General features: G+C 47.3%; 1 protein-coding gene across 3 annotated transcripts in view; it reads left to right on the top strand.

Annotated features, from left to right (window-relative positions):
* The window catches only part of Zranb3 (zinc finger RANBP2-type containing 3), a 155,189-nt gene extending 144,574 nt beyond the window's left edge, over nucleotides 1–10,615 (top strand). For 2 of the 3 annotated variants that reach the window (XM_006249701.5, XM_008769510.4), the window contains 6 exons: nucleotides 404–505; nucleotides 1,713–1,855; nucleotides 3,818–3,928; nucleotides 4,631–5,021; nucleotides 8,691–8,822; nucleotides 9,704–10,615. In XM_006249701.5, coding sequence (XP_006249763.1) covers nucleotides 404–505; nucleotides 1,713–1,855; nucleotides 3,818–3,928; nucleotides 4,631–5,021; nucleotides 8,691–8,822; nucleotides 9,704–9,802 — 978 coding nt within the window. In that variant the 3' untranslated portion in view covers nucleotides 9,803–10,615. Of the gene's footprint in view, nucleotides 1–403; nucleotides 506–1,614; nucleotides 1,856–3,817; nucleotides 3,929–4,630; nucleotides 5,022–8,690; nucleotides 8,823–9,703 lie in introns of those variants that run through there. The other variant, XM_063272740.1, reaches the window with a different exon arrangement.
* Nucleotides 10,616–12,240: the final 1,625 nt, after the last annotated feature.

Raw genomic sequence — 12,240 nt, 5'->3', positions numbered from 1 at the left:
CCTGGGAGGAGATATTCAGATGCTTATCAATGCTGTTCTTTGATTGGAGTGGTGTTCTAATATTATAAAGACCATCACTTAGGAGTTGGAGAGGGTTGTGCTGCTGTTAACGTCACGGATGTGCTGATCTTCTGGGTTTCTCATCATCTCCGTGTATGTCTCCGAGGTTAGGCAGTGGGAGAGCGTTGGCACAGTGAGTACAACACCCAGGCTGACGACAGAAAGCTCGGCTATACAGGCAGAAGGCCTCCGCCGCGCACCCCAGCTCTGCCTGTCTAGAATGTGCCTCTCTTTATTTTTTAGGAGACTGGCCATGCTACATGGTAGCTAAGCTTTTCTTATAAGGTAGTTACGAGTACCTACAGACTAAAGCCACTAACAATGTCTCCTTGTCTGTTACCAGGATGGAAAGCCAATGAACTGTAATTTCATTCCTTTGGATATAAAACTAGACCTTTGGGAAGACTTACCAGCAATCTTTCAACTAAAACAGAATCGCTCTCTGGTAAGCAGAGTTTTAAATAAAATTATTTTCATAACTCTAGGTGATTTTTAGTTAAATGAAAGAAAACCTCATGGCATATTGCAGAGTCAGAGTGCATTTTTATCCATTCAGTCAGCGTCTGTTAAATTCCACTGGTGCTAAAAATAAATGTGGAATCTGTTTCCTTGGTGAGTTATCACACCCAGAGCTGCTGCTGCTGAAGACAGAATCATCCTCACATCGGTTCTTTCCCATTCATAGCATTAGCAGCTCTGATGTATCTGTCAGAATCGCACTGTTCTCTTAAGGTTCAGTTCTGACGGTGACACATTCCGGAAGCCAGGATAATGCCACACTGTGACTGCCGGGAGGACCTTAACCTCACTGTGCACTGCACCATTTGTATTTATGACAGCAATGGGGGTTCTTTCTGCTTCTTGGTGGTTTTCACTACCCTGAGAGTGGGAAGGACCCTCTGCCCAGGGGTTGGCCGCACCCTGCAAAAAGGACAGGGCAGCAGGGAGCTATGTTTTTGGTGTCAGTTAATACTGACCCTCAGAGACAGATAGATTGAATAGATTTATGTAGATACATAGGTATATGCTACATAGCTGATTGATTTATAGATGATAGGGAAGTAGATAGATACATAGATAATAAAACTGAAGCTAGTGAACCGGTTTCCATAACTGGTTGATAATGAACAATTGCAATAGTCGTCCATCAGTGATGCAGATTTACTGCTGGCATCCAGCCTGTGGTTCTGAGGTATCTAATACAATGCAACTGTCACAAGTTGCACCATCCCCTGTGGCCCTGCAGGACCTGCTTCCCTGAGACCAGCTCTTCCCGGGTTACTGCTGGGGTCTATACATTCTTCGGGTCTCCGTGAGCACACTCTCACTGTTGGTGCCTGTGTGTTCAGAACATAGGCCTCCCGGTGCTGAGGTGCCTTTAGGGACTCTGGATTGAACTGGACATAGGCAATTTATAGCATGGAAATACTATCAAGTTGAAGAGAGACTTAAACTATAGGACTCTGTTTGAGAGATACTGTAAGATCAGTTCTCTCGTGTTGTAAGTTTCTTTTTTTTTTTTACATTTTATTCACATCTGTGTTTTGCTTTTAGTGTGCTCACAGAAGATTAGACCACCTCAAGCAGGAGTCGAACAGCAGTGTTTGTAAGCAACGTTACATTCCAGCTCTGTGTTGTTTCCTTCCCGCCAGATCCTGAGGTTCGTCCGAGAGTGGAGCGGTTTGACCGCCATGAAGCAGAGAGTCATCAGGAAGAGTGGGCAGCTGTTCCGCAGCCCGGTGCTGGCTTTGGAAGAGATCACAAAGCAGCAAGCCAAGGAGAGTAGTACCAGAAGGTAAGTCTTCTTTCTTTGCGTCCTGTTTATAGTGTTTGTTTTCCATGGCTGTTTCTATAGATCTGAAGGGCCCCGTGGGACCAGGAATGAAATTTTGGTAAATTAGGAGGAAATCATACAGTTTGTTGATAGAGCGCTTGCCTAGCATATATAAAACCCAGGCTCCTTCATAGCACTGAACAAAGACTCACACACTTGTAGTTTTTTCACTTAGGTAGAGGCATGGGGATCAGGAATCCAAGCCCATCCTCTGCTACATGGGGAGTTCAAAGCTACATGGATTTCCTTTATCTGGAATCCTGCTCATTAACAGAGGCCAGAGCAGGGCTTGACACACCTGCGACCTACTAAGCATCCTCAGGCAGCTACTACCAACAAGAGACCTTTTAACCTCAGGGCCTCAGAGCAGGCCCAGGGACTCTGTGTGCCTGCAGTGGAACAGTCAGTTCTGTTTTAACACACTACCCTGTTCCCAGGAGTGTGAAATATCTGTCAAGTCCACGGTTGGAAAATAAATGTTACTCGTGTCACATTTTTCTCTCACCTGCCGTCTTCACCAAGAGTCCATTTCTAATGTCCATACTTGTCATCGTAAGCACCTGCGCTTCTCTTCCATGAGCCTCTCTGTGATCCTCTCCCTGGTTCTCTTAGCATGGGGTAAACAGTTCCAGGGGAAGTTACCAGCTGTCCTGTAGCAGCGCTCCTTCTTTGGGGATCACAGAGTAGCAAACCTACCCAATACACCTTCCTCCTTACGTCTAGAGTTTGTAAATGGAGGCCTGGAGAACTGGCTCATGGTTGAGTACACCTGCTGCTCTTGCAGAAGACCTGGGTTTAGTCCCAGCACCCACATGATGGCTTACAACCATCTGTAACTCCAGTTCAAGAGGATCTAGTCCCTCCTCTAACACCATGTTCCCTGAAGGGGAAAGGAACTGTCCTAAGGGTCGCCATGTCTGAAGTCATCCTAGATTATCACAACTACAGAACATGCCTAGGCTCCACCTTATTTAAAACCAGTCCTGGGAATGGAAGGAGGAAAGTGAAGAAAGCTCTTCAGAGGGTTCACATAGACATCTTGATGACTCATCAGAGAGGAAGAGAAAGGAAAGTCTCTCAGGTAAACCTTTGTAGCCACAGGGAAAGCAGTTCAGCAGCACTGATGTCCCAAGGTGGAGCTCCAGGGAGTGGCGGTGTTAGGAATAAAATCGCATCCACAGAGCAGGCATGGAACACAGGCTGGGTCTCCTTCCCCCTTGCCATCCTCCCTGGGTACTTCTCTAAAGAACGTAATCCAAGAGCCTCTTAGAAACCTTCAGCCTAGACGGCATGAGGGAGAGGCATCACACCTCACTCTCTACGGGGGCGAGGGAGGACTCCATCTTTCAAATAGTAAATGTCAGGCTGAAGACAGGGCTCAGTGTGTAGGTAGCTTATAAGGACCAAAGCTCCTATCCCAGCACCCATGCTATCTGGGCAAGCAGGCGCCTGCCATCAACCCCCACATTCAGCTCAGGACACAAACACATATCTGTCATGGTGAGCTACTTTCCAATGCACACTGCTCTTCTTTCAAAAATGTCTGTCCTCTGCTAGCAGTTAATTCAGAAACTGGTTTTGTAGGCAACATTTTTCTTTTTGTTTGCCATAATTAAGATTTATCACAGTCCTTTGGGACTCTTCATGAATGTCTGCAAACCACAATGAAAAAAGAAATATTGGCAACTTGACACTAAGTCTTAAAAGGTGTCAGTGCTCCCCGTCCTCTTCCTAACCAGTCTCTCTTCTACACCCATGGCTCCATGTGTATGACCTAGTGAACTTACTGGGTTGCTCCCAGAAGCATGGGGGAAGAGTTATTTACTGGAGTACAGACACTTTACCTGTGTCTGCACTAAGCAATGTCTGCCTTCCCAGAAACTCCTAAATGAGTAAGAGATATATAACATCTAATTGTTCTAGATACATCACCAAAGAAGATGTTGCCACAGCGTCCATGAATAAGGTGAAAAATGAGGGGGGCCACATCCGTCTCATCACCAAGGGGTCCCTGACCCAGAACCCTTCTACAAAGTAAGTGCGCCATAGTTCTAACACATGGTAAAGAACACTGCTTCAAATGTTCACCCCCATTTCTGTGCAATAGCCCCCATGGGGTAGCCATGTTAGAGGTCACAAAGCAGAGTCAGGATTTAATAGCTGTTCAGCCCTTCCAACGATACTCTTAAGCCCACGAGCTCATCGTCTTAGACATTAGAAATGAGGAAAACCCAAAACCAGGAGCCTATGTGACCTGCCACAGGCCTAGGTGAAAATGCCAGGAGACCTGCGCTCCCTCTGCTAGCCCGGTAGTTTCCGTATGTCAAGCGGACCTGTGTCCTGCCGTGTTTCATTTCTAGTTCTCATCTAATCAAACAAAAACAGGAAGAGCCCATGGTGCTCTGAGGCTGAGGAGGTTTGTGGCCCGGCTGGGTGAGGACAGAGCAGCCCTGGGTTCTGTGGGCCTCTTCTCCAGTCTGAATGAGCATTTCAAGTATGTCTCATTGTGCAGCATCTGCTGTCTGCGAGCGTTTACTGGGGAAGCACTTCAGTGGCTAAAAGAGGCTGCCGGGGTCAGGTTAATTTTTGTGGTGTGTCTCTTCTTACGCTGGCTGAACTCTGTGGTACTGACTGCAGGTACTTCATCTCCCACTGAGCACCAGAGCTGAGACCTCTCTACAGAGCAGTGGCCCAGCCTCATTATGTATCACTACACAGTATTTTGTTCAATTGTAGAAAACCTGACAGAGCCCGTGTCCCATCTCCGAATCCCGGCCCCAGTGGTCACACTGCTGAGCCATCCCCATCCCAGGGCTACCTTCAGGCTGTGGATAAGGAAGGAAGGCCACTCTGCCTCCGCTGCCAGCATCCCACCTGCCAGCCCGAGCAAGGATCCAAAGCCAGCGCCTGGGACTCACGGTTCTGCTCCCTGAACTGTCAGGAAGAATTCTGGATCCGGTCCAACAACAGTTACCTGAGAGCCCAGGTGTTTGCTACAGAACATGGCGTGTGTCAGCTGTGTGGCGTGAATGCACAGGAGCTCTTTCTGCGGATGAGAGATGCCCCTAAAAGTCAGAGGAAGAATCTTCTCGACTCTGCCTGGACTGCAAAGCTCCCACTGGAGCAGGTCTGTTACCACCGAATGTCCGGGCAGTGGTTCCCAGCATTCCCTGCTGACTGACCGTATAGTTTCTAACCTTGTTCAGAAATGCACAGAGGTAGCGAGAATACCGAAGCCACATGCCATCACCCATTAGCAGTCTCCATGGTGCTGTTGGCTTCCATCTGTCCCTAGGTTTATTCAGTCAGCTCTCTCTATCACACATCTCATGAGGTAGCCTGCCTCTCTCCAGTCCCGCTTTCATCTTCCCTCCCTCTCCTTTCTTTTCTCTTCTTTCCTTTCTCCTCCTCCCCTCCCTTCTTCCTTCCTTCTCCCTCCCTCCCTCCTTCCCTCACCCTGCCTCTCTCCTCCCTGTCTCTCCTCTCCCCTCTCTCGGTGTTTCCTTTTGTAAAATATAATCACAGTGCAAATGCCGACAGCCTGGAGAATTACAGTTCCTCAATTATCCTAAGTGGGCGTTGCTTCCCAGGATTCTCTCACTTATTTTGTTCAAATTAGGATGAAAACGCGTCTCCATTGTACGGTGATGCCTTTTATGCCCTCCTCAGTCTGTAGCACTCCCTCTCTTTTTATTCCATTGATTGGGAAAGAAACGAGATCATTTCCTCATAGCGTGTCCTTCATTCTGGGTCGCACTGTATCCACGGCTCTCTCTGACTTGTTTTCCTTCCCTGACAGCTTCCTTAGTAATGGCTATATGGTCTAGAGCTGTGCTTGGATTCTGATCTGTTTTAAGAAGAGATTAAGTAGTGGTACCTGACTGAAACACAGACACTGAGAGTCCATGGATCTACTTCCAAAATGCTAGTATCTTAGGATGCGGTACAAGGAAGTGTCTTAGTTATGATTTCTGTTGGCTGTGAAGAGACACCATGACCATGGCCACTCTTATAAGGGAAAGTATTTAATCAGGGCTGGCTTACAGGTCAGAGGGTTCAGTCTATGATCATCGTGGAGGGAAATGGCAGCGTGCAGGCAGACAGGGTGCTGGAGAAGGAGCTGAGAGGTCTACATTAGATCTACAGGCAGCAGGAGCAACTGTGCGCCTCACTGGGTGTAGGCAGAGCATATGGGACCTCAGTGTCCGCCCCCACAGTGACACACTTCCTCCAACAAGGCCACACCTCCTCGTAGTGCCACTCCCTGGCCAAGCATTCAAACACTTGAGACTATGGGGGGAATTCCTATTCAAACCACCAAAGGGTGTAACCCCAAAGTGCAGCTTACAATGAAAGGGCTGTGTGGTCATGCCATTATAAAATACGATTTTAATAAAGCACTTACATGGCCAGGTATTGTTCCTGGCTCAGTTGTCAGCATTGTCTCAGCTTCCCAAAGCTCAGGCAGATGTGAGATCGTCTTAGGAAAACTATTCAGTTTCCAACTTAAAGGAGATGTTTAATTTTGTGGTATGCTTAATCAAAAAAGGGTCACCCAAGCAATCCCTGGCCACTAATGTATTAGGTGAATTCCTGTCAGCCAAACAAATTGTGTATTTTTAGCCTTATGTAGTGGCACTTGCTTTTAGTTCCAGCACACAGGAGGCAGAAGCAGGCAAGTCTCTGCAAGTTTGAGGCTAGCCTGGTCTACACAGAGTTCCAGGACAGCCGGGGCTACATAGTAAGCCCATGACAATCAATCAATCAATAGCCAGTGCTACATAGTGAGCCCCTGACAATCAGTCAATCAATCAATCAATAAAATGGCCAGGGCTACATAGTGATTCCCTGACTATAAACAAGCAAACAAGCAGACAGACAAACTACATTATAACTTACCTGCTACAATATAACAGAATCATTTATGAGATGAATTAGTGTATCTCTTGGCCATAGGAAATACACCATTTCTCTGATGGTATTCCTGAGCCATCCCTGGACCTATTTGATGAGGGATGTGCCCTTGAGAGGAATGTGAGCCAGGCTTCCATGCTGCTTGGGCATTGCAGGCTTCCTGAAGATGTGCAGTGAGATGACCCAAGGTCATCTGAAAGTGACTTGTCTAGGATGCAGCTGTCACAGGTTAGATGTCGCACCCAGGGTGCTGAGGGAAGATGCCTCAACACAGGCTCAGACACTAGAGTGGACAGGGTCTGTTGTGAGGCAAATTAGGCATGTTGAGAGCTGGCCCCCCCGGGGACCTGCTGCACATTACCCAGGAACAATAAAGACGAGTCTTCTGGACCATTGAGCCTGTCAGTTAAAGCTGCTCAGAGGGAAAGACTGCCTGCAAAAGCACATCCGAGTGGTTTCCAAGAATATGCCATTCCGAATGTCATTTTCAGTCGCTCTAAGACTCAGTGTGGATCTTCTAACAGAACGCCGGGAGTGCAGAACAGAAGAGCAACAGGCAGGCAGTGACAGAGGTCAGCCGATCAAGTTCCCTACCGCAGCTGGCAGCCTGGGCACTACTCGGGTCACACATTCATCAGGTCACCATCCCAGAGCCCTTCGGGCTTTTTTTTTTCCCCTGGAGCTGAGGACGGAACCCAGGGCCTTGTGCTTGCTAGGCAAATGCTCTACCACTGAGCTAAATCCCCAACCCCCCTGCGGGCTTTCTTAAAAGTGCTTTACATATGTCCAGACTGACTAGCACCATTTACTGAATAGGTTGCCCTTTTTATTTTCCAGGGGTTCACAGCTGTGTGGGTCTGTTTGGGGTCCTCTGCTATACTCCGTTGGTCTGTGGCTCTATTTTGTGTCAGCACTCTACTGTCTGTCACTTTGAGGTCAGGAGTACGATGCCTCTCTGTTTCTTTCTGCAGTAATCATGGCTTTCTGTGGCCAGCATTCATGAAATTAACTCTAATTTCTTTCTTATCGAAGACCTAAAAAAATAAAATCTAGCTTTCATACTAATCTCTGATGTTTAAACAGCGGCAGCACCTCCATTGCACACTGGCTTCACTATCTCAGGGAGTGTTCAGATACAGCTCATCGTAGCACAGGGCATCACGTAGACCGGCCTAGATGCTGGCTGTTTTAAATAGCTGTCTTTGATTATTTCAAATATGCAAGGTACAGAAGTTTATTGTGGAGATCTCATGCCAGTGCATGCAACCTGGGGAACTGGTAAATAACACACTCGGGCCAGCACCGGGCATGCAGTTGGTAGAGCGTTTGCCTAGCACATGTGAGAGCTGGGTTCCATCCCCAGCATCCACAACCCTCACATGGTGCTGCATGCTGCAACCCCAGCACATGGGAGGTAGACGAAGATCGAGAGTTCAAGGCCATCCTTGGCTACAGGATGAGTTTGGTTGAAGCCTGGGATACAAGAGATCTTATCTGGAAAACAAAACGTGGATGGTACTGTTAAGATCTCTGATATAGGAACAAATGCATTTAGGCAAACAACAAATGGTTATTTAATTATTGATATTGAGATCCAATTAACCCCCCAGTATGTCAGGAGCATAGGTATCTTATGCTTGGTTCAGAAGGTTTTCAGAGTGTGTTAGGTAGCATGGGAAAAACTCTTTCAGACACACATTTTATCGCTTTCAAATCGCTAGCTTAGAGGTTTTGTTTCTTTTTAGCTCACAACAAAAGCTATAAAAAGCCATCCTAATGTGTTTCTCCCTGTGATTTTGCTGTGTGGAGGGGTTTTCCAATGCACAGCCCAAGGCTCCCACGGCAGATCTGGGAAGTTGCTGATGGTGTGTTCTTGCTGCAGCTAAATGAGATGCTGAGAAGCCCTGGAGAAGGCCACTTCTGGCAGGTGGACCACATCAGGCCAGTGTATGAGGGAGGCGGACAGTGCTCCCTGGACAACCTGCAGACTCTCTGCACAGTGTGCCACAAGGAGGTAGGTCTGATCCTCAAACATGTATGCAATCCAAGCAGCCCTGGGGAGACTGGCACGGGTGCTGGAGACTCAGGGTGAGCATGAGGGTGAGCGTGTACCCATCTGGGGGCTTCGCTCATCACTCCCGGCACCTGGCTCTGAGGAACTCCATAGTCACAGAGGCAAGAATGGCTGTTACCCTCTCCAATCATTCTCTGGACTAAAGATGCTGGGCAGTGGATTGAACACTCACTTAACATGCATGAGGCTGGCTTCCATCCCAGCACTGGGCAAACTGGGTGTGCTCTTGCACTTGGGAATTGGAGGCAGGAGGATCAAGAGTTCCTGATCAGCTGGATGTGGTAGGGGAGCACCCAAGAGGCAGGTGGAGCTCCGAGTTCAAGGCCATCCTGAGCTTCGTAGTGAGTGTGGGGCTGGCTGCCGGAGACTCTAAACGACATCACCCGTGAGAATCCCATCTTCTCTGGGTTTGTTTAATTTTGGATTCTCATGAAAACTCTTATTTGGGCTTAGCAGAAGAATCTGGTTCTGTCGCATTTGATTTTCTGCAGTGTCTTATGTGTTGAGTTGGGAATGAATTTTCTGAGCTGGACCCAGAAAATAGGAAGTGAAAAAATTTTACCCACTGAACACTGGAAATTTCTAAGACGTGTATGAGTACCCTCTTAGATACTGAGACTCATGGCTTCTCCTAGTCCCCACAGTAGGATTCATGGTCTTCTGGGTGGTGAGACCTTCACAAGAATGTTTTCTTATAACTGAGCTGAGTAAACTAGGTTCTCATTTCCTGAGAAGCCCTGCATATATGAATAATGTGCGTTTCTCCAGACTCCAGCACAAAGCCTTCTCCCCACCCTAAGCTGTGTATTATTAACTCCTAGAGAACTGCCCGGCAAGCCAAGGAAAGAAGTCAGGTGAGACGACGCTCTCTGGCAACAAAGCACGGGTCAGACATCACTCGGTTTCTGGTGAAGAAGTAAGGCGAGACATAAACAGAAGCAAAAGGCCTTCAGATAGGAGTTGTCACGATTTTTCTTCATGTTTATCTGGTATTTTAAGAATGGAAAGTGTTTAAACAAAAGTCAATAGTGAAATTTAGATTTTTGCTAAGCACTCTTAATGTTACATACTGAACGGAAACTGAGGGATGATGGGAAGTTTCTGCTGTCTTACTGACTCATGAAGATTGTCAATTCAATTATGTTTCAGCAAGATTTTTGTTCCACTTTCCCCCCTTACACACCTCAATCAGTGCATTGCGCATAGATAGTGACAGATGTACCCCGCTTGCCTGACAGTTCCTTCTTGATTACTGTTGGTTCTGACTGTATAAATGGTTCTAATATAAATGGAACATTCCAGAACAAGCGAGGACATTTAGGAGACAAGCCATCATCATTAAGGAGTTCTGGGCAGACCGTGTACAAGAGCCTCCAGATCAAGGCTTGGGTGCATGTTTGAGATGCTGCCTCCTTGCTTGATTTCTGGGCCAATCATCTTTATTGAGAAGATGCATTTGTAAATAAACTGACTATAAGCATTCGTGGTGTCTGTGTAGAACTCTTATGTTCTGGGTAACCGTGAGAACAAGTGAGAGGCCATCAAGTATAATGTTGCGCAAGCCTCCGTTCTGTATTTCTGCTTGCTTGCTTGTTTTTGTTTTTAATGTATAAAATCAGGCTAATTGTCAGAACAGCCTTTCTCTCCTTGTCCTCATTTCCTGGTTTAAAAATCCTGGTAGTATTTTGTTTTGTTCTGTTCTTTAAATAAACCTTGTTTTGTTTTTTTTTTAAGATTTTTTAATTGCGAGTGTGTGTGTGTGTGTGTGTGTGTGTGTGTGTGTGTGTGTGTGTGTGTGTGTGTGTGTGTGTTCCGGGGGTGGGGCTGGGGGTATGTGCAGTTGCCTGCAGAGGAATTATATCTCCCAAACCTGTCGTTACAGCAGCCATGAGCCATTCAGTACAGGCGCCACAAATTAAACTCAGGTCCTCTGGAAGAGCAGCAGGCCTTCCTAACCACTGAACCATCTCTCCATCTCCAAATCCTATTTTATTAATTTTTTTTATGGTGCCTCTTTTAAGAAGGACAACAAAGAAGCACATGCCTTTAATCCCAGCACTCAGAAGGCAGAAGCAGATGGATCTTTATGAGTCTGAGGCCAGTCTGGTCTACAGAGTGAGTTCTAGGTGAGCAAGGCTATGTGGTAAGACCCTGTCTCCACAATAAAGTGACAGTGGGCTTGGGAGGTGCTCAGTTGATGAGCCGATGGCCACATAGCACGATAGCTTGAGTCTGAGCCACAGAACCTGTACAAAAACCTAGGCATGGTGCAGGCCTGTGACCCCAGCTCTGAGTAGGCAGGAACAGAAGGATCCCCGGGGTCCCTAGCCAATGATCCAGGGAAGAGATAAACTTCCGGTTTAGTGAGAGACCATTTCAAAAATAAGGTAGCGAGCAGCAATCGAGGAAGGCACCTGATAGTGACATCTGGCTTCCATGCGTGTGCAACGCGCGCACGCGCACACACACACACACACACGCTCGCACGCGCGCACGACTAGTAGTGATAAAATCCACTACATTAAAAACAGAAGGTTAAGGGTACTTCACACACAATGGTAGCATTAACGAGATGCGTGCTCTTGATGGACTGGGGAGATGGCTCCGTGGGAAGAGCAGGGGCTCCCCTTCCAGAGTGCCTGAGCCCGGGTCCGAGCACAGAGTTGTCTGTGACTCCGATTCCAGGGCATTCGGTTCCCTCTTCTGACCTTGGACACTACACGCATGGTCCATAGCCACACGTCTAGGCAAAGCACCCATACATATAAGAATAAATGAATGTGAAAAAAATTTAAGTGACCTTTTAAAAAGAAAACAGGGGGGCTGGGGATTTAGCTCAGTGGTAGAGCGCTTACCTAGGAAGCGCAAGGCCCTGGGTTCGGTCCCCAGTTCCAAAAAAAAAAAAAAAGAACCAAAAAAAAAAAAAGAAAGAAAGAAAGAAAACAGGGATAATGACATGAAAGGGAGAAGCCCTTCCTGCCGCGTCCCCTGCAGGAAAGAGTGCCGATCAGAAGAACATCCATCGCTCTCAGACCCAAGGAGGAATTGCGTCCCCAAAGGCTCCCGTCTGCGGACACAGTGGGATGCAAACCCGTGTAAAATGCTCACTTTAAGCACGTTACAATTTTAGTTAGCCACTAGTAGTTTACACCTTAGTTTTAGACGGCATCACGAGCTTGCCTTGCCGAGTGCAGTCAAGTCTATGACGGACCCATTGCGTGAGATCAAGTGGAGCTGTCTCTCTGGTAAAGGAGGTCGGGGGCTGTCCGGCCTCCTTTCTGCTCTGCACACCTGGCTCTTTGCAGCTTTCCACCCCATTTTCAGTAACCACCCATGGTTCACAGGCAAGAAACGCAGG

The sequence above is a fragment of the Rattus norvegicus genome, chromosome 13 (genome assembly GCF_036323735.1).
Source record: "Rattus norvegicus strain BN/NHsdMcwi chromosome 13, GRCr8, whole genome shotgun sequence".
NCBI classification, from domain to species: domain Eukaryota; kingdom Metazoa; phylum Chordata; class Mammalia; order Rodentia; family Muridae; genus Rattus; species Rattus norvegicus.
This window is presented reverse-complemented; position numbering and strand designations above follow the sequence as displayed.